The sequence below is a fragment of the Gymnoscopelus braueri genome (assembly GCF_963280865.1).
Source record: "Gymnoscopelus braueri genome assembly, chromosome: 13".
In the NCBI taxonomy this organism is placed as follows: Eukaryota; Metazoa; Chordata; class Actinopteri; order Myctophiformes; family Myctophidae; genus Gymnoscopelus; species Gymnoscopelus braueri.
This window is the reverse complement of record NC_137615.1, coordinates 14,475,842-14,502,831: the sequence shown is the minus strand read 5'-3', so window position 1 is coordinate 14,502,831 and position 26,990 is coordinate 14,475,842. Positions and strand designations below refer to the sequence as shown.

Genomic DNA, 26,990 nt, shown 5'->3' with positions numbered 1-26,990 from the left:
GAAAACCTCAAGGGATGCGTCCGTGACGTATATACCATGCGACCACTTAAACTCTAGATCTCCGATGCTAGCGGTTTTGACACACTGATGGAGTATATTATAGTATATTGTGGGTAGTATATCGAGATGACAGATATGGGACATTAAAAGGGATATAATATATATATGGGATATTAAAAAGGGCAAATTAAACAAATGGGACAGTTTATTAGAACACAAAAGAAATCGCTACAGCCTCAGTAGTTAACCAGTGAAATTAGGGTATTTTACAATGCCTCTCATAGAGATTGCATTGAGAGCTGCAGTTCATCGTTCTAACGGACCCCGAGTAGCGGCGCTGTGTTAAAAGTGGGCGTGAATTTGTAGGCCTTCCGCTTCCGGTCGTGTGTGTCTATGGACATATAAAGGAAGGCACGCTTCCTGACTCCTGCCCAATCACAGCGCGTCTTTTCCGAGATTTGTCAGAATCTAGTTGTATAAAAAATTAAGCAGGATATTTTTTTACAACTAGATTCTGACAAGTCCTGAGAAGAGAAAATTTATGTTTTTTTATAACATAAAGATTTATATTTTCCCCCTGGAACCCCCCCCCCAAGGACCCCTGGGGGTCCCCAGACAGAATTTGAGAACCAATATCCTAACCTGACACTTTCCTCTCTACTCATCAGGGTAGCCCAGACTACCAGCAGCACACGGACAACTTTGGAAAGGTAGGCATCTTGTCTGTCAAATTCTTCCATTCATTCCACTTGAAACACTTCAACCCTTTTATACTTCATTGCCCGGGAAGTGGTTCCCAAACATTTTAGCTCAAGACCCAAAAGAGAAATTAGACGTTTGCCAGGAACCCAAACTAGTGAAAATAGCAGATCTACAAGCTCACAAAGCGTTGCTTTGCGCCGCTTTGTGAGCTTGTGGATCTGCTATTTTCCCTTCTTAACTCTCTCAGTGCCAAGCCCCGAGTTATCCCGAGTTTTTTCTGAATGCCCACAGTGCCAGAACGAGAAATCCAGAGTTTTAACTTTTTACTGTGATCGCGCTGTTTATTTTTCATCATAGGTTTCGTTTTCCGGCCAGAATAGGGAAAAACACGTTTTTTTCACACGGTATAAAAAACTAACGGAGAGCTCCACTTCTAAAATCTATAGTCTGGGTGACGAACAGTCATCGCCGTCGTGTATCACATCGTACTTTAATCCGATCGGCAATTTGCGAAAACGTCACATCCGGTTTATGACGTATGCACTGTTTGAGCCTGTTTGGGGCGAGCGAGTCAGCGAGGTGATCAAGGTGTCTATTTGCTGCTCTCTGCTGGTAGAACTGTCGTATGTGTTTAAAACCGCAATCAGAAAATGTATTTGAATGAAAAATTACACAAAAAAAAACGCAAATCACTGGCACTACTTTATGAAAATACTCTGGCAGTCAAAGAGTTAAACTTTTTATTCATTTTATTTATGAAAAACTTGGAATTGTTGGAATTGTTTTTAATTGATGAAAAGTTTTGATTTTCTTATTCAAACCTTTTTTGAAATAATATTAAAAAGGAGATATTTAGTACTCGGGACCGATAAAAATTGGTCCGTGACACAAAGATGAGTCCCGACCTACTGTTTGGGTAACAGTGCCCTAAGGGGTCTATACCTGGTCCCCTCCTTCTTTCCCCACTCTACGCCAAATCTCTTTGATAAAAATAGATGACCTACAATCTCGCGAACGCGTCACAACACGATGCATTGTGAGCTTGCAGATACTGTAGGCTATTTTCACCGGACGTTTGCATATTTTTGTCATGCCCAGAGTAAAGGACGGACTCTAGGGTTCATGTCAAAGTCATTGTTATTCTGCCCACTTGATGCAATTTACTCCCAAACTCTAAACTAGGGTCTATTTAGGACCAAATCCCTGCCTCTTTAGCCGGTCTGTTGCCCAAAGTTTCCAAAGTTGTCCTCTGGGCTAGATGCCACCATTTCCAAACAAAGGCCTTTACTGTGGGCCCAGTGCAGAATCATGCTGTGGGGCTGGCAAGTAAACAATGAATGCCACCCCTGTTCCCGGATGGGGAAACCTAACACGCCGTGAGTCCTTATGGTGGTAAAAGAAAAGAGCACTGTTTTTTTTTGTTTTTTTTATTGTCCTTCACGCTTCCGACGGGAAGGGCAATGATGTGAATGTAGACTAAAGGCACAGCAGAAATGCACATCTTTGAATGGACCAGTGATCTCTCTGTCGTCTTGAAATGTGTTCAATGTGCTTCTCATGCCACTTGGGGGCGCTGGTGCAGCATGAGCGTTCAGTGTTCCATAGACATATACTGTACAACACCACATTGGCCACTGGATCATATGTCAACATCGCTGCCATATTGGTAGAGGCGATTTGCTATAACTCCACTGCAAGAAATATGACTGAGCTGTGTAAGTACCCGGAGAGTTAAAAAATGTCTGTATTAAAACCATTACTGTCTATTGTTACTACATTTGGAATTTGGAACAATCCAAACCCACTTGAAAATCGATTGCGAACTCAGCAAGTTATGATGATTTGAATCGTGGAATGTGGATAGGCCTCCTGCTTCAATACATACATGCATGACTTGAGGCATCGCTCCAATGAGCAGCAGCAGCCTAATGCAGTATCTAGCTACATATATCTATGGCATCCTCTGTTCAATGCACTACAGTGTTTGAGAGCACATCATCATGTCTTGACTGCTGCTATACTAAGTACTTATTTTCTCCTGCGGTGTTCAGAAAGGCCACAGTCCGTGGACAGGGGTGTCCCAGTTCCTGCAGACCTCCCAGAAGATCATCCAGTTTGCCTCGGGCCAGGAACCTCAGCCCGGAGACACCATCATCTACGTGGGCGGAGCCTTTGACCTCTTCCGTATCCTCTGATAAGCATACGATAATATGACCTAAAGGCTTCCTGACTAAAATAACTGTTGCTGTTTCGAGAACTAGAGCCCGACCAATGTAAGCTTTTTGTGTCCGATTGACTGTGATGCAGATTTTGGAGAGTCTATACAGTGTAGTAAAGTATATATCGTAATTTTTACTTTTTGTGGGGGTTTTTTTCTCGTAAATTACTGCCCAACTTGATCACACTACAGCCTAACACAAAAGCATCAAAAGTAGCAGATCTACAAGCTCGAAATGTGGCGCAAAGTGACACGGTTCGAGCTTGTAGATCTGCGGCTTTTGCTATTTTTGACAGAGACGATATATACATTTCCGTCTATATTGACAGTATGAGTTTTCCACCCGACAGAGACGATATATACTGTACATTTCCGTCTATATTGACACGCCCAAAATAGGGACGCCAGGTTGAAAGTGGTAAAAAATCGTCTGCATAATTGCAGATACAGATGTTGTCCTAAAAAGTCAAATAATGATATAGTATCAGATATATGGACCAGACCAATATAGCTCTGTGAAACTGCAGTGATCCTTGACCAGTCTCCTTGCAGACATCGGCCATGTGGATTTCCTGGAGGCACTATATAAGCTGTCGGATAAGCCATATATTATTGTGGGGTTGCACTTTGATCAGGTAACAGTTCTCTCTTTTTATATGCCTCCAAATGTATCAGATGTGCTGTACATTTCGTTGAGGCTGTATAAGCTGGTTTCATATACTGTGATTTGATTTGTACTTTATTTCAGGAGGTGAATCGCTACAAAGGGAAGAATTACCCCATCATGAATGTCCATGAGAGGACGCTCAGTGTGCTGGCTTGTCGGGTGAGTTCATTCCTATGTAGGGCCATAGCTGCCATATTAAAAATATATATATATAAATAGATGAATAAATAATAAAGAACTAAATTCCTCTCTCTTAGGCATGTAACGATTCACTCAACTCACGATGCGGTTCGAATCATGATACTAGGTTCACGATACGATTTTTCACGATTTTTTTAACCCAAAATTATTTTCCAGACAAATGACAAAAAAAAAGAAAATCTTACAAAGATCCTATATTTTCTTCTCTTTTTTTTACGCGCCCTCTGCTGTTTGCATCGCAATGCATTTTTTATTAAATCGATTTAAATTGTCACCAGTTTGAATCGTTACATGTCTACTCTCTCTATGTAAATGTTTAGCACTGCAGTTTTCTTTAGTATGTAACAATTTCACAATTTCTCAGTATGTTTCTGAAGTGGTGATCGGGGCACCCTTTGCAGTCACAAAAGATTTGCTGGACCATTTCAAGGTAAGGTAAATAGCTAAATACGTACCACGGCTGCAGTTTCCATCTTAAACACGAGAACAAACAGTACAATCCCAAATTTCACTAAATACCGCTAATGATATTATGCATCACTTGACTTTGGAGCATTATTTTTATTTAATGTTATATATTCTACTGTGTATACTTAACTTCTTTGACTTGTTTTCCTCCTTGTTTTACATTTTCTTTCAACTTTCATTGCAATTGTGTCTGTTTGTTTTTTCTTTTTTGTGTTAATGGTACAGCAAGATAGCAACCTTGAACAATTTTTGAAATAAAAAACGCCTATTTCTATTTACAGGTAGATCTCGTGTGCCATGGGAAGACAGATGTGTATCCTGACAAGGATGGGTCTGACCCCTATGCTGTAAGATCTATTATTTCACCTTTTCACCTTTTCATTGAGCATTTTCACAAGTGTCATCACAAGTACGAGACGATGTGGTTTTCTTCATAACCAGGAGCCCAGGAGGAGAGGGATTCTACGTACGGTCGACAGTGTGAACAGTCTCACTACGGATGCCATCGTCCAGAGGATAATCAAAAACAGGTAACAGGAGAAATGTTCTAGTCCACCCTGTTCTCAAAGTGGGGGTCTGGGGACACCCAGGGGTCCTTGAGGGGGTTCCGGGAGGTCCCCAGGAAAATGGGGAACAGTTAATACACTTAAGCCCTATTTCTATTTTTCGGTTATTAGAAAATAGCCGATCTACAGGCTCACGATGCCTGTAGATCTGCTCATTTTGGCTATTTTTTGTTGTTGTTATTATTGTCAAATCTTCTCTTATATGGGGGTCCCTGACACAAAACCTTTTCAACCAGGGGTTGGGGCCCATTACATATTAATCTGAATGTCCATTAAAATGATTGAGAACCACTGTTCTAGCAAACCAAGAACAAAAACAAGGCTTGGGTACCTGAGGTTATTATGTTCTAGTAGTCAACATAAAGACCTACAGTAGGGGGCAGCGGTGGACCAAATGACATTACATTCCCTGTTTTTAACCTGCATCCTAATTTAAATGACTTTTTTACTGTACCATTGTTCAGTGGTGTAAAGTAACTAAGTACATTTACTCAAGTACTGTGCTTAAGTACAATTTTGAGGTATTTTCATTTTACTGGAGTATTTCCAATTTTCAATACTTTTACTTCTATTTAATTACATCTCAGAGGCAAATATAGTACTTTTACTCCACTACAACTATTGGACAACTTGGACAACTAGTTGCTCAAATATATAATATTATTACAAAACATACATTAACCACTTCAGCCCTATATAGACTTTGGCTATATAGAATTTGGCTTTGGCTATATAGAATTTGAAACTAGCAGATCTACAAGCTCACAACACGTCGCGTTGCGAGCACAACACGTCGCATATTTTCAAATGATTGAATACATTTTGAAAACATGAAATGGAAGATTTCTGCATAATGAGTACTTTAACTTTTGGTACTTTAAGAACATTTTGATGCCAACGCTTTTGTACTTTTACTCCGGACTTTCACTTGTAACAGAGTATTTCTACATTGGCAGTATTGATACTTTTACTTAAGTAAAGAAATGTGAGTACTTTTTCCACCGCTGACCATTGCATATTTCTGCACGACTCAGGTTGCTGTTCGAAGAAAGGAACCAGAAGAAGGAGGCCAAAGAGATGGCTGTGATCCAGGCCATGAAGAGACGAGAGGAGGAGAAGATGAAAGAACGAGCCCAGGCCGTGCTGTAGGAGAGAGGCTCGGCTCGGCTCGGCTTGGCTCGGCTCGGCTCGGCTCGGCTCGGCTCCGCACGACGCACCATTGAACCACTGACCAGCCCCCCCGTGTACATGCAGCCCGATGAACAACAACACACTTCCACACTCTACTCTCTACTCTACCCACAGCAGTCCTTAACCGCTATACACTTGTGGGACGCTCTGCCGGGGATAATGGCGGGGGATATTCTGTGTTTTTTTTTTCTTCCAGTACATGCTGCATTATGCAATTAGTTTCCATGAAGAGTCGTTCAACAGATCAATGAAGGCAACTCTCCTACCGGAAAAATGCCGTCAGGAGAAGGCGTGCTCTACTCAAGGGGAGTCTTGAGGAATAGTCTCTTGTAGTTTAACTGGGTGCAGATTCTTGAGGATACATACAGTGAAAGGATTATCCGCACTCTCTTCAGTTATATTCTTAATTTATTTTATAAAGAGGTTAACAGCAGCAGCATTTTGGCACGTCGGCCTTCCTCGGCGTTTCAACCTAGAATACCTCAAAAAAGGAAGTGACATATGTAGCTATGCGATAGTGTACAGCTGATTCTCATTGAGGAATACAATTCATTCACAATTCATAATACTGTCAATGTTTACAGTGTTATGAATTGTGAATGAATTGTGTTCACCAATTAGAATCAGCTGTACACTATCGCATAGCTATATATGTCACTTCCTTTTTTGATGTATTCTAGTTTGAAACGCTGAGGAAGGCCGACGTGCCGAAACGCTGCTGCTGTGAACCTGTTTATAAAATAAATGAAGAATATAACTGAAGAGAGTGCGGATAACCCTTTCATTCAACAGATCACCCAACACACATACACCCCACTGGCTGCCCTATACCTGCTAGGTTACGGACATGGCGATAGTAAAACCAAGAACAGAAGATATCAATCATCATGTCAGTAACATAACTTCTTTTTTTGCCTTCAAAACGATGGAATTAATTTTATGGGCATTTATTTTTTATTATTATTACTATTATGGAATTTGGGATAGGATGCGGGCGAGCAGATCACCTGTGAGAGCTTGGTATTGTTCCATTTGTGAATGGCGGGGGAGATTGTTTAAAATATAAGTGGAATATGAAATATGACTTGACTGTCATCATGGAATGATTGCTGACCATCAAACCTTTTTCCAGGGGGCTGTTGCTGCTTTCTGCCCTGACAATGGGCTCAGTCCCCTCAAACACTCACTGTCAATCTGACCTTTGTATATACTGTATGTACCGTTTGTATCTATTATTAAATTAATAATAACAGGCTCTGTGGAAGATGCTGAAGCCAATGGAGAACTGGGTGAAGTGAGAAGCTCCCCTTCTTGGGAACCCTTGGGAAGCATTCCAATCGGCTGATTTGCTTTGGAGAAGCGGTGGGCATTAAATTGCATTTTAATCCGATATATAGTTTTTTTTAATACATGGTTGTGTCTCGATTAAGAGCTATTTCTGAGGGTGCTCACCTTGCACCTGCCTCGGTTACTGCCCTCTGCGTTCAAATGGTGAACCTCAGCCTTTGGAAGTGGAGAAAAAATAAAAGTATTGGGATATTTTTGGTGGGCTTACTTATGGGACCTCATGTACTGTACCATACCAGAACCTTAAAGCCTGATTTATATGTAGATGCGCGATGGTGTCACGCCACTGAAAATATAGCTGATCTAAAGTTTAGCTGTGAGTTTGTGGGCCCTATGTTGCGCGTGCGTCTTAACCCTTTAAGACCGGGAACGCATCTGTATGTCATTTTTCAAAGATTTCTTTGGCTTTTCAAATATAGCAGATCTACAAGCTCATAGTGCGGCACCGAGCTTGAGCTTGTAGATCTGCTATTTTTGAGAAGTAATGAAAATGTGCGCAAATCTTTTAATATATATATATATTTTAAAAGCGAACATTTGTAACTCAAATCTTTGCTTCTGGGGGTCCCTGGAACAAAATATTTTGAGATGGGGGTCCGCGGTCAAATACGTATCATTTTGGGGGTCCTTGACATGGAAAAAGTTGGAGAACCACTGATATAGTAACATTTTTTTTTTTCAGAAAACTTTCAGAAGACATTTTGTAGAATCGAATAGAAAGTTCCAGGTCTTAGGACTTAACTTAAGACCAGGAGGCGTGGCCAATGCCGTTACGCTATTTTGAGTGGCCAAAACAGCATTTGCCGGGCCTCCAGGTCTTCAGTGAAGTCATAAGAGATACATACTTAAGATGCACAAAATAGGGCCCTTAATGTCAGCTATTTTAGGGTTGCGCGACGCTGGCTCACAACTAGGTATAAAGCAGGCTTTAACTCCAGAATGCACTGACTGTAAGCTGTTCAGAACCATCAGAACTGTTCCGTTTTATAGATAGAACAGTTTTTTAACTAAAAAATGCACACTATCAAGATCTGCACATCTGGCCTTCTGAGTGCAATTGTTTCTTCTTTTTTTTTAAACACACACTCCTTTATTCTAGCATAGAAGCACTTATAGAGAGTTTTAACAGAATGCTTTTAATGTTAAATTATCTTAAAAGTAGAGGATTATGAAGGATGCTCGGTGTCGTCGCCTTGATTATAGACCTCTTACTGTCATTGTGGAAGCCCTGATGAAGTTAACCTCTATCCCAACATGAAATGGGATTAAATATTATATTTTTTGTAGATGTATATTTTGCTGACCACCTCTACATTAACTCTGGTTGGTTTCATATTGTTTAAAAAAAACCATAGTATGTCTATATGTCATGTTGGAATGTAATTCAGTGTAGGCTGTAATCTGTATGTTAATCACAACTCCTAATTGACAAACACTGTAGATATTGGTTGGCCTACAGTATGTTATCACTGACAATAATAACAACTTGATCTGAAAAGCTGTGTCACCTTGTGTTTATGACAGTGGTGGAAAAGGTACTCACATGTTTTACTTAAGTAAAAGTATCAATACAATGTATAAATACTCTGTACACGTCCGGAATTCAAAATTCAAAAAGTATTGGCATCGAAATGTACTTAAAGTACCAAAAGTAGAAAGTACTCATTATGCAGAATGTCCCATTTCACAACTTTTCAAATGTATAAAATGTATAAAGATCTTTTGAAAATAGCAGATCTACAAGCTCACAATGCAACGCATTGTGAGCTTGTAGATCTGCTATTTTCAAGTGGCCAAAATGTATATACTGTACGTAGGGCTGAAGTGGGTAATGTATGTTTTGTAATAATAATCAAAATCTACAAAGTAACTTATCAAATAATTGTAGTGGAGGGAAGTATAATATTTGCCTATGAGATGTAGTGGAGTAGAAGTACAGAAAATTGGAAACACTCCAGTAAAGTAAAAATACCTCAAAATTGTACTTAAGTACAGTACTTGAGTAAATGCACTTAGATACATAACACCACTGGTTTATGAATTACTTTACTTTACTACAATTACTTACTGTAGCTGTTGCCTTGGAGTATTATAGAGAAGGTCTGTTTTACTGTATGCCCTCATAATAACTGAGGTAATTGTGAAGGTTATGTTAGTTACATTTACAAGGGTAAGGCCTTGGACATAATAATCCTATTCATCATCAGTAAACACATGAACCACATGTTGTTAATTTGCACTTGAAGGTCAATGGCTGTCCATTAAAATCAGGGCATTTATGCAGAGCAAACCTGGCTGCTCTCCAACATATTAGGCATGGCTTAGCCACTTAAAGGGATAGTTCACCCCCAAAATGACTTTTTTCTCTATGGATTAGTCCACCCCATGGAGACTTGAATTCATGGATATTTTATTGTTTTTGGCGAATTCCTAAGCCAATAATTTGATGACCAGCGGACCGGTAGGTAGTGGTTCCGGTAGGAGACACAAAGGAGACTCTTTGTGTCCAGGGGTCATCGCCATGCTGGCTTGTGGTGGACATTTTTGTCAAAAACGTTTTTTTTCCATGGACACACAAATGAGTGGAATATTACCAGAAACACAAAGAGCTATAGCCTTAATATAATACCTTTACAGGTCTGTAACTCTGAGAGTGCACAAATGGTCCATTTGGTTCTATTTCACTCTCAGAGTTAGGGGGGGTCCTTGAAAATAAAAAGTTAGTGAAACACTGTCCTATAGTGGACATTACTCCTAATGTGCCATAGTGTGTCATAGTAAGTCAGTGTCATAAATATTCTGAGGAAAACCTGGAGACTGACATTCAGTAATTGGGTCTTATGATCACAATAAGAACATTATAAAACAAAAAATCTAAAATGTGCCACTGACAAGGCCATGTCTTACCACAGACACATATGTCCATGTACGGACACATTGATGACCCCTGTTTGTGTCTCCTACCGTAATCTTTTGGGTGAACTATCCCTTTAAACCCTACCATCTCTGTTGGGTGGAAAACCCAAAAAAATCCACAAATGTTACGTTTCAGGATTCAAATTTAAAAGTAGCAGATCTACAAGCTCAAAACGTTGTGCCCAGCTTGTGGATCTGCTACTTTTTATACTTTAGTGTGATGCTGTAGTAGTATGATCAAGCAGGGCATTAATTTACGAAAAAACTCAAAAGGTTAAAATATGAAGATAAGGGTCCCCTCCTTGGTTCTCGCTCTCTCTCTCTCTCTCTCTCTCTCTCTCTCTCTCTCTCTCTCTCTCTCTCTCTCTCTCTCTCTCTCTCTCTCTCTCTCTCTCTCTCTCTGCCGTGCACATGCAGCAGCCATATGGATGGTTATCTGTGTGAATATATTCAACAAAATCTAAATATTCTAAATCTAAAAAATGAGTTTAAGGCTACACAGTGTCTCTCAGCCTATAGGCCCTATAGCCTACTAGATATAAGACAATGAAAATCCTTAGGTTTATTTATATAGGCCTATTGATTAAGCAGCAGACCATATCAGCAGACTTGACTTTCACAGGTGAGCTACATTATCCAATTAGTAACCTCATTGGCTCTGCCAAAAAAAGAAGAAGAAAAAAAAAAAACACTCCTTCTTCCTCTGGGGTTGCATTCAAACCAGAAAGGTGTACAGGTTGCTGTGAGCTTCAAGGCCTATTGTTTAAAACAAACAAGTAGGCTAAAAGTCATGATGTTTTGCTGTCTCACTTATCTGCCATCCCCTTTGCAGGTAGGCTAATAATCTATGCAGTGGTTCTCAAACTTTTTGATTTCAAGGACCTGTATGTAGGCCTACATTTGTATACTCTCTGAGTTGCAGACCTGTAAGGGTCCATTTGGAACCCCCTTAAAGAACCATGAGGGTCCCTGGACCCCACGTTTACGAACCACTGATAAGTTACATTTGTCTTATGTTGGAAAATCCCAACTGACATGGGGAGGTTTTCCCCTTCATTTTAATGTGTGCTCATCACTTCCAAATTGCATGCCTGCAATTTTAAGGTTGTATCATCTATACAACCAATCCCTTTACTTATTGGGATGGCATAATGAAATTAATGGATGAAACGAAGCCATTAAAACCGGGCAGTGGCTATTCAAAATTAGCAGATATACAAGCTCACAGCGCGTCACTTCGTGCCCCGCTGCGAGCTTGTACATCTGCTATTTTTGAACATTTTTTAGAAAAATCTTAAGTATGAGAACTACTGATTTAGAAGGCATTTGTAGAATCGGCCTCAGGTCTTATGATGGAAAAGCAGCCTTTTCTTTCTAAAGTTGTCCCACCTCACCTGCCTGTGTAGATGTGCATGGGCCTGTGCGCTAACCAAGATGTGACTGAAGAGGGTAAGAGGGCAAAACTGCAGAACTCTGTCATAGAACAGGATATCTGTGAACATGCCAAGAGTGAGCTCAATGTGATGAAGGTCCTGATGCTGGGTGAGTTTTTTAATGTTTTCTGCTGCAAAAAAAGAATTGTCATCGAAGTGTTGTCTGTCTATAAGTAAAATGATTTGTTCGGTGTGGTTTGTTTGCATATCAGGTGCTGCAGAGAGTGGGAAGAGCACCTTAGTGAAACAGATCAAGATCATCCACAGTCATGGCTTCTCCAAGCAGGAGCTCATTAGCTTTAAGGTACAGTATGCACTTTACCACTATTTATTTCACTATTTTTTAAAATTATTATTATTTTAATCCATTGGTTTATCATTAGGCCCATTATTATTATTTTTACTGGCAGGATAAACATGCACTAAAAGGGCATTATGATGGTTTCTTTCCTGTAACATCTACAAAGTGAATGTCTGGCTACAGTTTTCAGTAGGACTTTTTGGGGCTCTGTTATTGACATGAATGAGCACTTTTGGCTCTGACTGGGGGTCCCCTGTGCTCTTGGGCCCCTGGGCCAGGGCCACGGTGTCCCATGTAGTAATCCACCCCTAGGCACATCAATTAAGCCATTGGTGTTGACAGAGGTTGTTATCCTTCCACAGTCTGCGGTGCTCAACAACCTCCTGACCTCAATGAAGTTTGTGTTGCTGGGTATGGGAAAGCTCAGGATCAATCTCACCAACAAGAAGAACAAGGTGAGGCCATCATACACTTCAGTAACATTTGGACGCAGGTTGTTTGAGATGAAGATGACAATTCACCAAGTGCAGAAGTCTCTTTGTATATACAGTACCTGATTGTCACACTAGGTGTCGGTATTTATCCGCTGCACTGTATGTGTGTGAGGTGATGAAGGCTCTGATTTTGAAGAAATTTACTATGAGATGGGTCTTTAATTTGGTGTTGGTAGCATTAAGCCATTTTGCGATTAATTCACTACAGTCTCAAGCACTGGAATGCATTTTCTCATTGAAGTTCAAAGTGAACAATGTATTGCTTCAAGAAATTCAGTGTATACAGATCAATCTTGTGGAAAAGGTCATTTTCTTCCATAATATAATTAGAAAAGTGTAACTTTCATATATTCTAGATTCATTGCGCATTAATTGAAATATTTGAAACCTTTTTTTGGCATACAGCTCATGAAAATCTAAAATCCATATCTCAAAATATTAGAATATTATATAAGACCACTCAAAAATGTATGCACTCAATACTTCTCTGGTCTGGGCTACTTTTAAACAAATTACTTAATGGGGCGTGGCATGGAGGTGATCAGCCTGTGGCACTGCTGAGTTGTTATGGAAGCCCAGGTTTGCTTTGATAGCAGCCTTTAAGCTCATCTGTATCGTTGAGTCTAGTGTCTCACGCCTTCCTATTCACAACACAATATAAATTATCTGTGGGATTCCTCAGGCCAGTTGGCTGATAAGTTTGGTCAGTACACCAGTTACTAGTCGTTTTGGCACTGTGGGCAGGAACCATGTCCTGCTGGAAAAGGAAATCGGCATCTTCATAAAGCTTGTCAACATACGGAAGCACAAAGTGCTCTACAATCTCCTGGTAGATGGCTGTGTTGAGTCTGGACTTGATAAAACACAGTGGACCAACACCAGCAGATGACATGGCACCCATCATGACACCTGCTGATTTCTGATTTCCTTTTCCAGCAGCACTTGGCACCTGCATGCCCACTGCCAAAACTAAGTAGTAACTGGTGCACTGACCTGAAACATGGTATTACTGTGCTTGACTGACTGACCAGCCAACTGGCCTGACCTGAACCCCACAGATAATCTGTGTTGTATTATCAAGAGGAAGGTGTGAGACACTAGACTCAACGATACAGATGAGCTTAAGGCTGCTATCAAATCAAACCTGGGTGACCATAACACCTCCTCAGCAGTGCCACAGTCCTCCCTTTGGGACAGGGCAGCAGAGTGGTGCTGTGTCTGTTTGGGTAGGGAGGTAGAGAAATGTCCTCTGCTGTTGCCTTCTACACACAGTAACATGAAGAAGAGGGAGTGCAGAGGAGACATTCGTGTCACGGGCTGATCACCTCCATGCCACGCCCCATTAAGGAATTTGTTTAAAAGTAGCGCAGACTAAGTATCGAGTGTAACATACTTTTCAAACGGTTGACATTTCTGTATTCTTATAAATCCTTTTTTTGAGTGGTCTTATGTAATATTCTAATATTTTGAGAGATGATTTTTTTTGAGCTGTGCTATAATCAAGATTAAAACAAAAAAAGGTTTCAAATGTTTCGCTTTATGCGCAATTCAATTATGGTAGAAAATGACCTTTTCCACGATAGTTTTATTTTATTTTAGATCTGTATAGGCTTGATAGATTCTCCTGTGTATTTAATGGGGGTATCCAAAAAGCAGATTTAACTGTATATTGTCACGTGTTTAAAAAGAAAGCTATAAACCGTGTGTGTATGATATGGGAATCTGTATATGTCGTGTTGCCCCTTAGGTCCATGCCCGTGCCATCCTCTCTTGTATGCAGTGTTATGGGGAGGACCAGGAGCTGCTTCCCTTCGTAGCTCATGCTTTCTATGCTCTGTGGGCCGATCAGGGCGTGCGGAGCGCCGCAGCCAGAGGCTGTGAGTTTGAGCTGAACGACTCTGCTCTCTAGTGAGTCAATACTTTTACTTCTACGCCACTATTTTATTTACCATTTACCACTACATCTCAAAGGCAAATATTGTACTTTTTACTCCACTACAATTATTTGAAAACTTCAGTTACTTTGTAGATTTTGATTGTTATTACAAAACATGCATTAACCACTTCAGCCCTATGCATACTTAGACTATTTTGAAAATAGCCGATCTACAAGCTCACAACGCGCGTTGTGAGCTTATATGATCAAAGCAAAAGTGATCAAAAATGTCAACCGAACAACACGCTATTTGTGGAGGATTGATCGCCTAGTCAGTAAGAATACCCTGAAGATTCTTGCAGGGGCCCTCATTCAAGGTCATTATGATTATGCATGCACTTCATGGTAACACCTCCAAGGCCTTAAAAACAAGGCTCCAAACATCCCAAAACAAACTTGTAAGGCTACTTCTTGGCCTCAATCACAGAACCCATCTAACCCCTGCTCATTTTGCTATTGGATGGCTTAGGGTTGAGGACAGAGTACAGCAACTTGCTATGGGCCTGGTCTTCAAGATACACCACAACATTGGGATCCCCCTGTATTTGTCAAAATACTTCAAAAATGTTAATGAAGTCCATGATCATAACACCAGAGGCAGCTCCACTGATCATGTTCAACCCAGATTTGGCTCAACTAAGGGTATGAACTCGTTCTCATGCTATTCATCAAAAATGTGGAATGCCCTACCAAAAGGAGTAAAGGAGTGTAAAACCCTACTCACTTTCAAAACTGCCCTAAAGATACACCTTCAGGAGGCTGCAATTCGAAAATGGCCCCTGTCTAAGTCTTAACCTACCCCTCCCTACCCCCCCCCCTCCTTCATTTTCCTCTTTTGTATATATATATATATATATTATTTTTTTTCTCTCGTCATACCAGTAACCTGAAAGCTGATTGTATGACATTCTGTATAGTAGTGTGTATATCTGCCTGCCTCTTATATTTCATCATGATTTGTGTGCATGGGGTTCTCATCTTAAACAAGCGTAATGCTTAATGAGGGTTTCCAGTTTAGTAGACCTTGTATTGTGAATTTGTACTTCCATGTACTGTTATGTACTGTCATGTACTATTCTCATGTCTTTCTAAATAAACTACATCAATCAATCAATATAGATGGATAGAGAGAGATAGATGCAACAGATTGAACCAGGGATTGACTGTCAGGCATTTGAGCCCATGTGGAGGTATAGTATAGTGTGTGCCCTCTAACCACTCGGCTATCGGGCGCCCCTCATTGTTAATTTAACTCTACAAAGGAGAAAATGTCGGCAGTGAATGTCACCTCCTTTCTATAGGAACATTGAGCTTACTTGTCATCGCCACTGACACTATACGACCATTGCTAAGGTTAAATTGTCTCCAGGAAATGGGTGCTCTGAGTCTTGACATTTACAACATCATGTTGTTGTGTGTGGAGGCATAATTGCAGTCGCATCATAATGGCACTGTTTGCAGATGTCCAGGAAGACGTTGATTGGATGGCAGATCATGTTTTATTGAGTAGTAGTAAAGATGAGCAGAAAATGCAGTGGTGGAAAGTAACTAAGTACATTTGCTCAAGTATTGTACTTTTTTAGGTACATTTACTTGAGTATTTCCATTTTGTGATACTTTAAACTTCTACTCCACTTCATCTAATAGTCTTCCCTCTTTTTACTCCTCTTTAGTTACTAGTTGCTTTGCAGATTTTTATTATTTGACATGCCCCATTTTAAACTTCGGCTATTGGAAAATAGCCGATCTACAAGCTCAAGTCTGAAGAGCAAAAGAAAAGAAACCTTTTGCAAAGATTTCTACAGATGTTGTCTGGACACTGAAGCCTGCTTATACTTGGCTCACCAGAACAATGTGTCACATGACAGCGGGTTGTGATGCTGCTATTAATGTCTGAATACACCTACAAAAACTAAAGCTAAAGCCAGTATTTGAGAGAAAAATAGGATTTGCATGCAGTCTGAACAAAACCAAAGACATGTAACAATCCTCATGTTAGTTGAAGAGCTTTTTCAATTATTCACCTTTCACACAATCATGACGGTGTATTGATTGATTCATTTCTGTGGTACATTTTATGGGCATTCAAGAAATGCCAGACTTGAATGGCTGCATCATTGACTGGATACTGTGGAATGCAGTTCATTAAATGGCACAAACAATTTTCGCCACTCTTTTGTCAGGCGTATGTGGGACTCGGGAGTGTATGTTTTTTTTCTTTCAAGCAGTGTATGAGCTTGAGAAACTTGTCTGTGAGGCAACGGGCTGAACACGTTCAAGTTCAGATGGGAACATGACGGCTTAATCATCGGAATTCAATAAGTCACTGTGGTTTGGAACTGGAGGGTAATGGGACACTTTACTAACTCTCTCTTCCTGTTCTCTGCTCTCTCCGATAGACCTCACGCTTACATCTCTCGCCCTCTGAACATTTTGCTGTCGTGACATACTTGTGGGGCTTTTTTTGTGCAATTTTAAGGACAGGCACCACCTCGGGCTGCGAGCAGACTTTTATTATAATCTGCCTCCCAACTTTTCTAACGTCATAGAAATGTCTTGCCATCCCGGAGAAATGTGACATTAATATGGCACACTGCATAATGGATGTGTTATGTGGCAGTCTGCAATAAGTAGCTCCCGCCACTGTTGGAGAAATGGAAAGGTGCTCCCCATACATCAGTGATCCTTTGCTTGCTAGACACCTGTCCTGCAGCGCCGTGGAGAATTGCAGGGATGTGGGGATTGTGTTGGCCTTCATGATTTTTGCGGGATAAACAATGACTTCATGAACAAGCACAAACAAATTTCACCCACTGATTACACCTGTAAACCTGTGATGTGACGATAACACTGATTCTGATGAACAGATATACAATTAGCACAATATCACTTGTACTGTATACCCATTTGGCTGGCCAATTGAAACACTTTAAAGTAATACTAGGTAACGTTTTCAACAAAACTAGTTAAATTGTATATCTTTTGTGAGTGGCAAAAGTTTCACAACACCCACTCCATGAATTTCACCCCCGGAAGCCTTTTATTTATATATTTTCTATTGAACGCTGTCGGGGGGGACTTTCCCGGGAAAATGACGTTCCTGGCCGACGTCATGACGTCGGCCAGGAACTACCGCAACGGTTTCCTGTTTGGCCAGGAACTACCGCGCTAATAACAAAAAGGAACCTCACGCTGATTTTAAGAGAATGTAGGATTGGAAGATCGAAAAAGAACAGAAAAAGAAAGCACAGCTCATGGTAACTAATGCTCCACTGGCTAAGAGAAACGATCCGCAGATAGTATAAAACAATTAAAAGAACACTTTTTGAAACGCTTCCGGCTTCCGGTGAAAACAAATGGAATTCTGGGTAATCGAGGACTACGGAAATTGTATGCAGTGACGGTAGTGACCAGCAGAGGTTGCTAAAAATCGTTATTTGTGAATCTGCATTGTACAACTTTAAAGGAGTAGTTAACCTAAAATAAATATTTTCTATCAATTACACACCCCATGAAGCCTTGAATTCATGGAGATTTTTTTTCTTTTTGTCGCATTCCTAAGCCAATAATTTGATTACCGGCAGTAAAAGATGCTGATGTATACGGTAGGAGACTCAAAGTAGACTCAGAGTCTCCTATCGGACAGACAATAAAATCAAATTATTTGGCTTAGGAATGCGACAAAAACAAAAAAATCTCCATGAATTCAATGCTTCATGGGGTGTGTAATTGATAGACAATTAGTCTAAACAATTGGTGAACTACTTCTTTAAAGCTTTTTTGTATCCGTTTGATTGTGTAGTTACTGCACTTTGGCTTTGTAAGGCTGTAAAATAGCATACCTGCAAGTATGCCGCATCATTTCGCCCCCTGCCCCTCCAAACCCAAGTGCTTTTGAGACTGCCCAATGTCCCCAGTCCTATTAGTCTGTCATCTGAGCCCATCAACCATCTGCAATTACAATTGCAAGGCTGACCCGACACCCTGAGCTCTGGGTTTCCCGTATATGTATTGGGGCACAGAGTCTTTGAGGGAGGGGGACATGCACCCTGGAGTGTGACGTGATGAGACTGGAATGTCGCCTGTCTGCTCCTGGCTGCACGGGATGATGGGAGTGGGTGGGCACTGCTGGTGGTATAGGGCTGACTGCACCCTGTAGCTTTGTGTTAATAACAACCTGTGGTTTTATATCCTGTGCCAGCTGCTTGTCTGCTGCTTTGGGAAAGAGCGAATTGTTCTGACCTTTGACCGCTAATTGACCAAAGGTCAAATTTGGTCAAGATTGAGGTGAACCTTTTGATTTGATGGATGTTTTTTGTGCAGATCTACACATTGCAATGTGACGTCGTGTAGATCTGCTATTTTCTGCACGATTTAGCGCACTATTATTCTATGCAGCTAGAAATTTCAGGAGGTATGAGCCAAGTGGCTCACACAGTACTGTATATTAGGCTTTATGTTAGAAATTGTTGACGCAGCACGTCGCTTTGAGCTTGTAAATCTGCTATTTTTGAAAAATCTTGAGGTGTGAGAACTACTGATTTAGAAGGCATTTGTAGAATCGGCCTCAGGTCTTAACCACTAAACAGTGTTTAGCAGTTGACTTGAGCAGCTGGCCCATCATGTCGACAATCACTGGTGTTTTCATCTTCAGATGTCATAATGTTCCTTACTTCGATCCCCTTCTTTTCTAGCTTCTTTGAGAACATCAGTCGGATCATTGCTCCAAACTTCATTCCTGCAGAGATGGATGTATTGAGAGTGAGAGTGAGGACCTGTGGAATCGTCCAGGCCCAGTTTCAAGTTAATGAAATTATCCTTCGGTAAGTACTTGTAAAGCCTGGGGATATTTATACTTGCACCTTTTTAAAGTTTGACTTTGTTGATGGTCGCTATGGGCATAGCGGTTTGATCTGTGGCTCTGGACAACCGGATCTCTGTATCCGTCAGTCCTTGTCCCTTTTATGCCCATATATGGAACTGACTGATTTGTTTGCGGCTGATGCCATGACGACACATTGATGTTGGACAACACACTCCATATTTGGGCACACACTCCTTATATGGTTATGGCTGTGTCAGAGTGACGTCAGCGGTCCGCCTGCCCGCCTGGCGGCCACCCGCCCTCCCATTAGCCAATTTTAATACAGGATACTTATACCGTTTCCAGGTACTGTGATATGCTAACACTGAGTCTAGATCTTGTGTCAAAATGAATTATTTATGTAGAGCGGCCCTTCTACAGAACAACACCTCCACTGTACAGTACAGTATGTACCGTAGCTTCTTCAAACAGTACACATACATTCATTCATACTTTGATTAGTCACCTCTCACCTCTCCCGTTTTTATGCGAGAGCTTCTGGGAACTCGGTTTATTTAATAGCTTACCTTTCTCACTCAACCAAAGTGGCGTCCCAATTTGGGGCAATGTGTCATTGTTGGCAGAAATGCTCAAAACATATTAAACATTAAGGTGGTTTCATCACCTTAATTGTAAGCACAATATGGCCAGGATGTTATTATGAGCTCACATACTGAATTGATGTTGTTTCTCCCCAACCCAAATCGGACTTAAATTTAAGATGCATCATTTTGCAGATTTGCCTTCACATAAGTCACCCCAGGTAATGATTTACCAGAACACTACGGTTCTGGGTTACTGTCCTCCAGCTTTTGAAAGATGACTCTTCAGTGGATAAATGTTTGATTTCCGTAGACATGAGTAGAGCAATCATGCACCTGGTGTCTGGTGAGTGTCTGGTCTTAGTGGTCTATTGCCTGTGTCACCTAGACCCACAGCTTGATGCATGACTTACAATCTTTGACATTGTGAGGAAATGTTCTGTTGGATACTTTTTTAGTTTAGAAATTGGTCACGGTGCTGAAAAAACAACTCCTTGGCCCTACTGGCAGCATGCACAAGACATTTGGTGCTGATCGGTCCAGCGGTTTGTGAGATTATCCCCAGAAAGGAAGAGAGCGACTCACTCACTCACACTCTCTCTCTGATAGCTCGGCCCCAGTGGTGGAAAAAAGTACTCACATTTTTTACTTTAGTAAAAGTATCAATACTGCAATGTAGAAATGCATAACATGCACTATAGAAGTCCGGAATTCAAAATGTACTTGAGTAAAGGTACAAGGTATTGGTATAAAAATGTACATAAAGTACTCATTATGCAGAATGTCCCATTTTCACAACTTTTCAAATGTATTAAAAATCGTTTGAAAATAGCAGATCTACAAGCTCACATTGTGAGCTTGTAGATTGTCATTTTCAAATGGCTGAAATGTATAGGGCTGAAGTGTTGGCTTTTTTTATAATACAAATCTAAGTAACTAGTAACTACAAATAATTGTAGTGGAGTAAAAGTATATTTGCCTCTGAGATGTAGTGGGGTAAAAGTACTGAAAATTGGAAATACCCAAGTAAAGTAAAAAATACCTCAAAATTGTACTTAAGTACAGTACTTGAGTAAATGTACTTAGTTACTTTACACCACTGTCGGACAGTAATAACAGACCACTTAGGCCATGTCTTTGATTGGTCAAGATGTGTCACATTGGGGTACATGAATTCTCTAACATTTACGAGAACATACTATGGAGAATGTTTTCACAGCCAAAATATTTAAATACACATTCTGTACAATGTACTTCTAATTCATGGAAGTAGTCTGTTTTGTAATTGGCGGCACCTGGTGACAAATGTGTAACTACACTGAATGAGAACATGGAAGCTGTTTTTTCTAATTTTATATTTCTGGCAAATTTAGCGGAAATGGCCGGTCCACAAGCTCGCATCCTATTTTCGCTCTTCCTGAACAATCGTGCTTATAGTGACATGCCCAAAACGGGGATGCCAGGTTGAGAGTTGGTCTGTAAAATGTAGAAATAAAATGTATTTAACTAATGAAAAATAACACGAGCGTGTGACTAAAATAATGACTACATTGGATCTATTGTAAGACAGGTTCTTTATTACATTTCCTGAATAGTAACGGTTTGGACATGCGTTTCCACCTGACAGACAGCATGCTTTATACATGTCATTACTGGTCCATTGACCTTATTGTCTTGCTGTGTTGACAGCTTCTATGACGTCGGGGCCCAGCAGAGCCAGAAGAGGAAGTGGCTGGGCTGCTTTGACTGCGTCCAGGCCGTGTTGTTTGTGGTGGATCTGAGTGGCTATGATGTGAACATGATGGATGACTCCTCACCTGGGACACAAAGAGTAATGTAGTGTTCTCTCTCTCTCTCTCCCTCCCTCTCTAAAACAACTCTTAGTGCATTTATGCCTTTTTATCAGAACCCGGGTTAAGAAACGATTATGATTGAATTGAGGAGTGTCTGTTATTAGAATTCCACTCGTCTGTTTAAGACCCTGTTGAAGACCTAAGTGTCGAAACGCGTAGGTCAGCTGTTGCCTTGCTCATCTGCTAAATAAATTAATATTTCTTTTCACCTGAAGACGGCATGTCTCAGTATTATTTTTCCCCTATAGTCTGCCTCACCACAAGCAGAACTTTGGTTTTCTTTGCTTCTATTCCTATACATGTTCCACTGTCCACCTGTTTTGAGCCACTATGATTGAACCCAGGCAGCGCTTCCTTTTCTTTTGCTTTATCCTCTCACGTCTTTTTCCCACATATTTTGCTGCATCAGAGCCGGCTGCAGGGAAGCCTTGATCTGTTTACCTCCATCTACACAAACACCGCTTTTAAGGACACGCCGTGGGTAAGTTTTAAATGGCCTAATGCAATCGGACACATTAACCACTTAATCACTAGCTGCAGACATACTTGTGGAGGTCAATGTTATGTCAACCTGTTTATACCCCACCAAGATGTCCGCGCTACCAAATGACACTTGTTGACGCCTCCTTCAGGATTTTTTGGTACGCACTATAGGATATGGGTCTGTCGATGGCCCCCCTCCTTTTTACCCTCTACACCAAATCTCTTCCACAACGATAGTCTACAAGCTCACAATACATTGCAAAATAAATGCGATTGTCACTGAATGTTAGCCTGTTATTACATGCCCAGAATAGGTTTATGTGGTTAAAATGTATCTCCCCCCACCCCCTATTGTTTGCCAGTATGTTTGACACAGACTGTGTGTATTTGGATGTCTGTATACACCCAGTTAACTCTGGGTGTGAGAGGAATACTGAGTGCCCGTTGGTATAATAATCACCTTGCCAAGCAGACGGGGCACAGCCTAGCTGTGATTGCCCCTGACACGGATAATTAGTGCAGCTGGAGGTGTAACGGAGGTCTCAAGGCAGGTGATTTGTGTTCGGCATGTCGGCTGGAAACCTTGTGTAATGAGTTTGTTTGATTTCCTTTCTCTTTTAAATTGTGGTGAGTCACTGGATGTTGGTCACAGTGATATGTTTATCAGTGAACAGCTGGGTGTAGTTTTGTTTCTACTTTTGCTCTTGCATGATTTCCACCCCTAGGCAGTTAATTATACCCTTTTCCATCTATTTCCTATACACAGCAGCAGTGGTTAAAAGGGGAGGTGGGGGGGGGGTCAATATAAATGTTTTCATACGTCACTCACTCAAGGGGATGATGTCAAGGGGATGGTTTGGGATCTCAGACTTCATCACAATACGTTGCTTGGCAGTCTAACAGTTTGTTTTTATCAAACAGACAAAAGAGAAGAATGAAACGGAAGATAAGTCAATTACCTTGTGTTCTTTTTACAGCATAAAGAATTATGGGCAATAATTAATTTGATGATTTAATTTGGGCTGTCTATAATTTTATCATAATTGAAGGGGGGGCACACACTTGACCACCTTTTTATATCAAACTTTGCAACCCCAGACACGGCAAGGTGTACTAGACATTTTGTATTAAAACATTTTACCATGCAGATTTGCTCAAATAGAACGTTTGTAGCCTTTAAGCGTACAGTACTTGTAGAATTTCACTCAACCATGGTGACGGTAGGGATGGTGCACGCTCCTTTAGTGCCGAGTGTCTTTCTTTTGATGGACTTGAAGCATCTGCCAGGGGCTAGCCTTGATGTGCATGGGTTAATGGACTTGAAGCATCTGCCAGGGGCTAGCCTTGATATGCATGGGTTAATGGACTTGAAGCATCTGCCAGGGGCTAGCCTTGATGTGCATGCAATGAAGAAGGTCATTGGGGATGTTCAGTCTGTCTCTTGGCTCTGGATAAATGGAGTGTTCCTGTTAGTAGTTGTCCATGGTTGGTGACTCTCAGCAGAGACAGTGACTTGCTGTATCTTGCCCTTTTGGAATGGATGACACCAGATGGTGGAGAAGGGTGTCAGGAGTACAGAGGAACTTTATTTGACAACATATCCTGTACTAATTTAGTTGAAAGTGCTGTATTACTGTAGCACTTTATACACAATTCACTTTAGTATACAAATACATTGCCCTCTAAAATGCTAGTTAGTGCAATAATATATGACTAATATGAGCCAAGTTAAAATGTGTTTTTGTCTTGGCCTTAAAATAAATAGATAACTTTGCACCTTTTTGTACCTGTTTCGTACCCTGTTTTTGTATTTGTATTATGCTTTGTTTTCCCTGTGTAATGTACGCTTTTGTCTGCTTGTTTTTGTGGGGACTGCGGGTGTACACTAGCATCTTTGCTAAATCTGGTGTATTTACATTACATTGATATGTATTGTTCATTAATATGCAGTGTCCGGGGGGGGGGGGGTCTTCCAGCTTCTCATATAGTTGAAAGAAGCACATTATGTTCATGTTGATGTTGCCAGTTTGATTTCCCTCATGCTTACAGTGGCAGCATCACACTGCACTTATCAATCATTCATTATCGATGACATTGTATACTTCGTTTTGAAAAGTTGAGACAATCATTACTATATACTGTATCACCCTTGTTGTTTTGGCATACTAACTTAAGAAAATATTTGTATTGTCACGCATGAGTCTTGAAGCGGTATATACCAAAGAAAGAAAAGTTTGCATCCTGTTGAAAATGTACCACTGACAAATTTCAGTGATGTGCCAATTATAACCATTTCTCTAAACTATACTATTGATTTGTAAATTGTTTCTCTTCTAGATTCTGTTTATGAACAAAACTGATCTTTTCCGGCAGAAGATCCTATACTCGGGAAGACACTTAAGGTTGTACCTCCCATCTTATAAAGGTATGCCTCTATAACCTCTTTTGTGTATTGAATTTTTTGGTGAAATTGGTGGAAACAAAAATGTTGTGTTCTCTCACACCCTTCTACCTTCTCTGGTCATACTGATTCCTGCTTGACAAGATTTGGAGTGATAATTGCTACATTACTAAAAATGGACTGAGTTAAATTAACATTGAGGGTTATATTGTGTAAAACGTTGCAAATAACTATACAGTTGTGTGTGTATACTACTACGGTCATTAAATTGTCTCCTTTGGGAACTCTCAAATGTTCTAAGATTCAGGAACTTGGATTCCCAGAGGAGTTGTGTGTATTCACACCACAACAGTTTCTTTTGTTGCCTTTCCATATAGGCATGGTTCACAGCATTTCTTTTATCATTGGGGAATCCAAATCCCTTGCTGCCAGAGATTGCCACAGTTCTTAGACACAGTCGTTCTGGTCATGCATCTAATCTAATTCTGTGCATGACAGTGCATGGTCACATTCGGCCTCATCCAGCACACCTACTGTACCAGAAATAAAGGCTCACAATATTCACTACCATACCTTGCCTTGATGCTTTGCAACTTGTTATGAGCTAGAAGAGCTGATAGTTTATAAAGGGGCATTCATTTATGTCTGCCCGACAGCTGAGTAAGCAGGCACTGACTCAGTGTTGTCGTAGCTGTAAACTTGTGAGTATGAAGCTCTTGCGGCTGATTTATACTTAATTGTATGACCCTTTCCCTCCACAAAGTTGACGTATCTTTGATGCGACGTCGCGTCATGTGACTGATCTAAATGATGATTTAATAATGCCATTTGTCTCCCTGTATAGGAGCTGATGGTGACGTGGATGCTGCAGCGTACCACATCGCCACCATGTTTCTGGAGTGTAACGACAGGCCCAACAAGCCCATCTACCACCACTTTACCATCGCCACAGACACCTCCAACATACGGGTGGTGTTCGAGGTGCTGATGGAGCAAATCGTCAAGGAAAACGGCGACCGTGTCTCTGCTGTGACGCTACTCTGAAGATAATATGCAGATTGTGTTTTTTACTGAACTCTAAAGAGTGATTTATACTTGTTTGCGTGTTGCTGTCGCGCACCAAAAATGGCAGAGAGAGGGTAGACATTTAGCTCCACTGCACAAAATGATCTTTCATGCTTTTCATGTGGATTGTTCTGGCTAGTGACATCGATTTCATAACCCTGTAGGAGAGGCTGATTACTGGCAGTCCTCGGATATTAAACGCCTCCTCGTGCTGTGTCCTAAACTATAAATTCATTATGCCCAAGTGCCCAGTTTTACCACACCTAGTCCAGCCATTTGGTGTTGACGATGGGCATGCTCCCGTCTCCAGGAATCCCCGTCACCATGGGAATCCTCTTGTTGATCTGCTATTTTTGGAGTGCGACACTGCATGACCAAATCACCCATAAGCTTGTGTGAGCAAAGCCATGAATCGTGGCTCATAGTACTAATAGCATCAAGAACAGAGCTAGAGCCATGGCTTTGCTAAAACGATCAATCAAAATCAAGCTGTATTTTCTTTTTATTGATTATTTTAAAATTCTATTTTAAAGCTTTTGTTTTTATAAATATTTAATTGATAAAGCTCTACCTTTTTCATTCCTCTTAATGGAGGTATTTGCAATTGCAGGTGGCTAGGGTTGTGGTGGTGGGGTTTAATGGAGGTACTACTGCAGGTGGGTAGGGTTGTGGTGGGGTTTAATGGAGGTACTACTGCAAGTGGGTATAGGTTGTGGTGGCGGGGTATAATGAAATGTGTTTTTTATTAATTAATTTAAGATATTTTTTTTTGCTTTTTCTGCCTTCGTATTGATAGTATAGGCTACAGTAGATGGACAGGAAATTGAGAGGGAGAGATGGGGAGTGACACGCAGCAATGGTCGTCGGGATCGGGCTTCAAACCCGCGACACGCTGTCAGGCTGCATTGCAGCCCTAGGTGCCCGGACCACATGGCCAGCGGCCTTTCATTATACAAAGTTGACCTGGGTGTAATGAAATGTAATCATTCCTCTTAATGGAGGTACTACTGCAGGTGGGTAGGGTTGTGGTGGTGGTTTAATGACGTTTGACCCAAAATGCACAAACGTGTTACTTGGAGTTTTTTTTGTCTATTTTTAGTTTTTTGTCATATTTTGTATTTTTTAAAAGGCCTTAAACTTTTAATTCTCAATCTGTAAAGTGAAATGACTGGTGCCTTTTGTCTTTAGTGCAGTTTGAGGCTAGAGATGGGGGCACGTACAGAGGACTGGTGTTATTTTGGGGAAATCACGGTTGAAATTCTACTTTAATAATAAAAACAATAATTTTATCTAAAATATGTACATGCTAAAATATCAAAACCGATATGTAGAACCAAAATGG

General features: G+C 40.7%; 2 protein-coding genes across 3 annotated transcripts in view; both read left to right on the top strand.

Annotated features, from left to right (window-relative positions):
- Window positions 1–6,445, top strand: part of LOC308099217 (ethanolamine-phosphate cytidylyltransferase-like) — a 28,305-nt gene extending 21,860 nt beyond the window's left edge. Inside the window, exons 6-13 of one of the 2 annotated variants that reach the window (XM_080447874.1) lie at window positions 669–710; window positions 2,754–2,886; window positions 3,473–3,555; window positions 3,669–3,746; window positions 4,153–4,218; window positions 4,538–4,603; window positions 4,698–4,786; window positions 5,857–6,445. In XM_080447874.1, the coding sequence (XP_080304000.1) occupies window positions 669–710; window positions 2,754–2,886; window positions 3,473–3,555; window positions 3,669–3,746; window positions 4,153–4,218; window positions 4,538–4,603; window positions 4,698–4,786; window positions 5,857–5,971 (672 nt within the window). In that variant the 3' untranslated portion in view covers window positions 5,972–6,445. Of the gene's footprint in view, window positions 1–668; window positions 726–2,753; window positions 2,887–3,472; window positions 3,556–3,668; window positions 3,747–4,152; window positions 4,219–4,537; window positions 4,604–4,697; window positions 4,787–5,856 lie in introns of both variants that reach the window. The other variant, XM_080447875.1, reaches the window with a different exon arrangement.
- Window positions 6,446–11,069: 4,624 nt separating this feature from the next.
- LOC308099415 (guanine nucleotide-binding protein G(o) subunit alpha-like) lies at window positions 11,070–25,627 on the top strand (the record flags this gene model as incomplete). The annotated part of the gene is made up of 10 exons (XM_080448159.1): window positions 11,070–11,108; window positions 11,683–11,818; window positions 11,922–12,013; window positions 12,373–12,465; window positions 14,252–14,412; window positions 19,135–19,263; window positions 21,536–21,677; window positions 22,109–22,180; window positions 24,520–24,607; window positions 25,428–25,627. The coding sequence occupies 10 exons, from the start codon at window positions 11,070–11,072 to the stop codon at window positions 25,625–25,627; spliced, it is 1,152 nt and encodes a 383-aa protein (XP_080304285.1).
- Window positions 25,628–26,990: the final 1,363 nt, after the last annotated feature.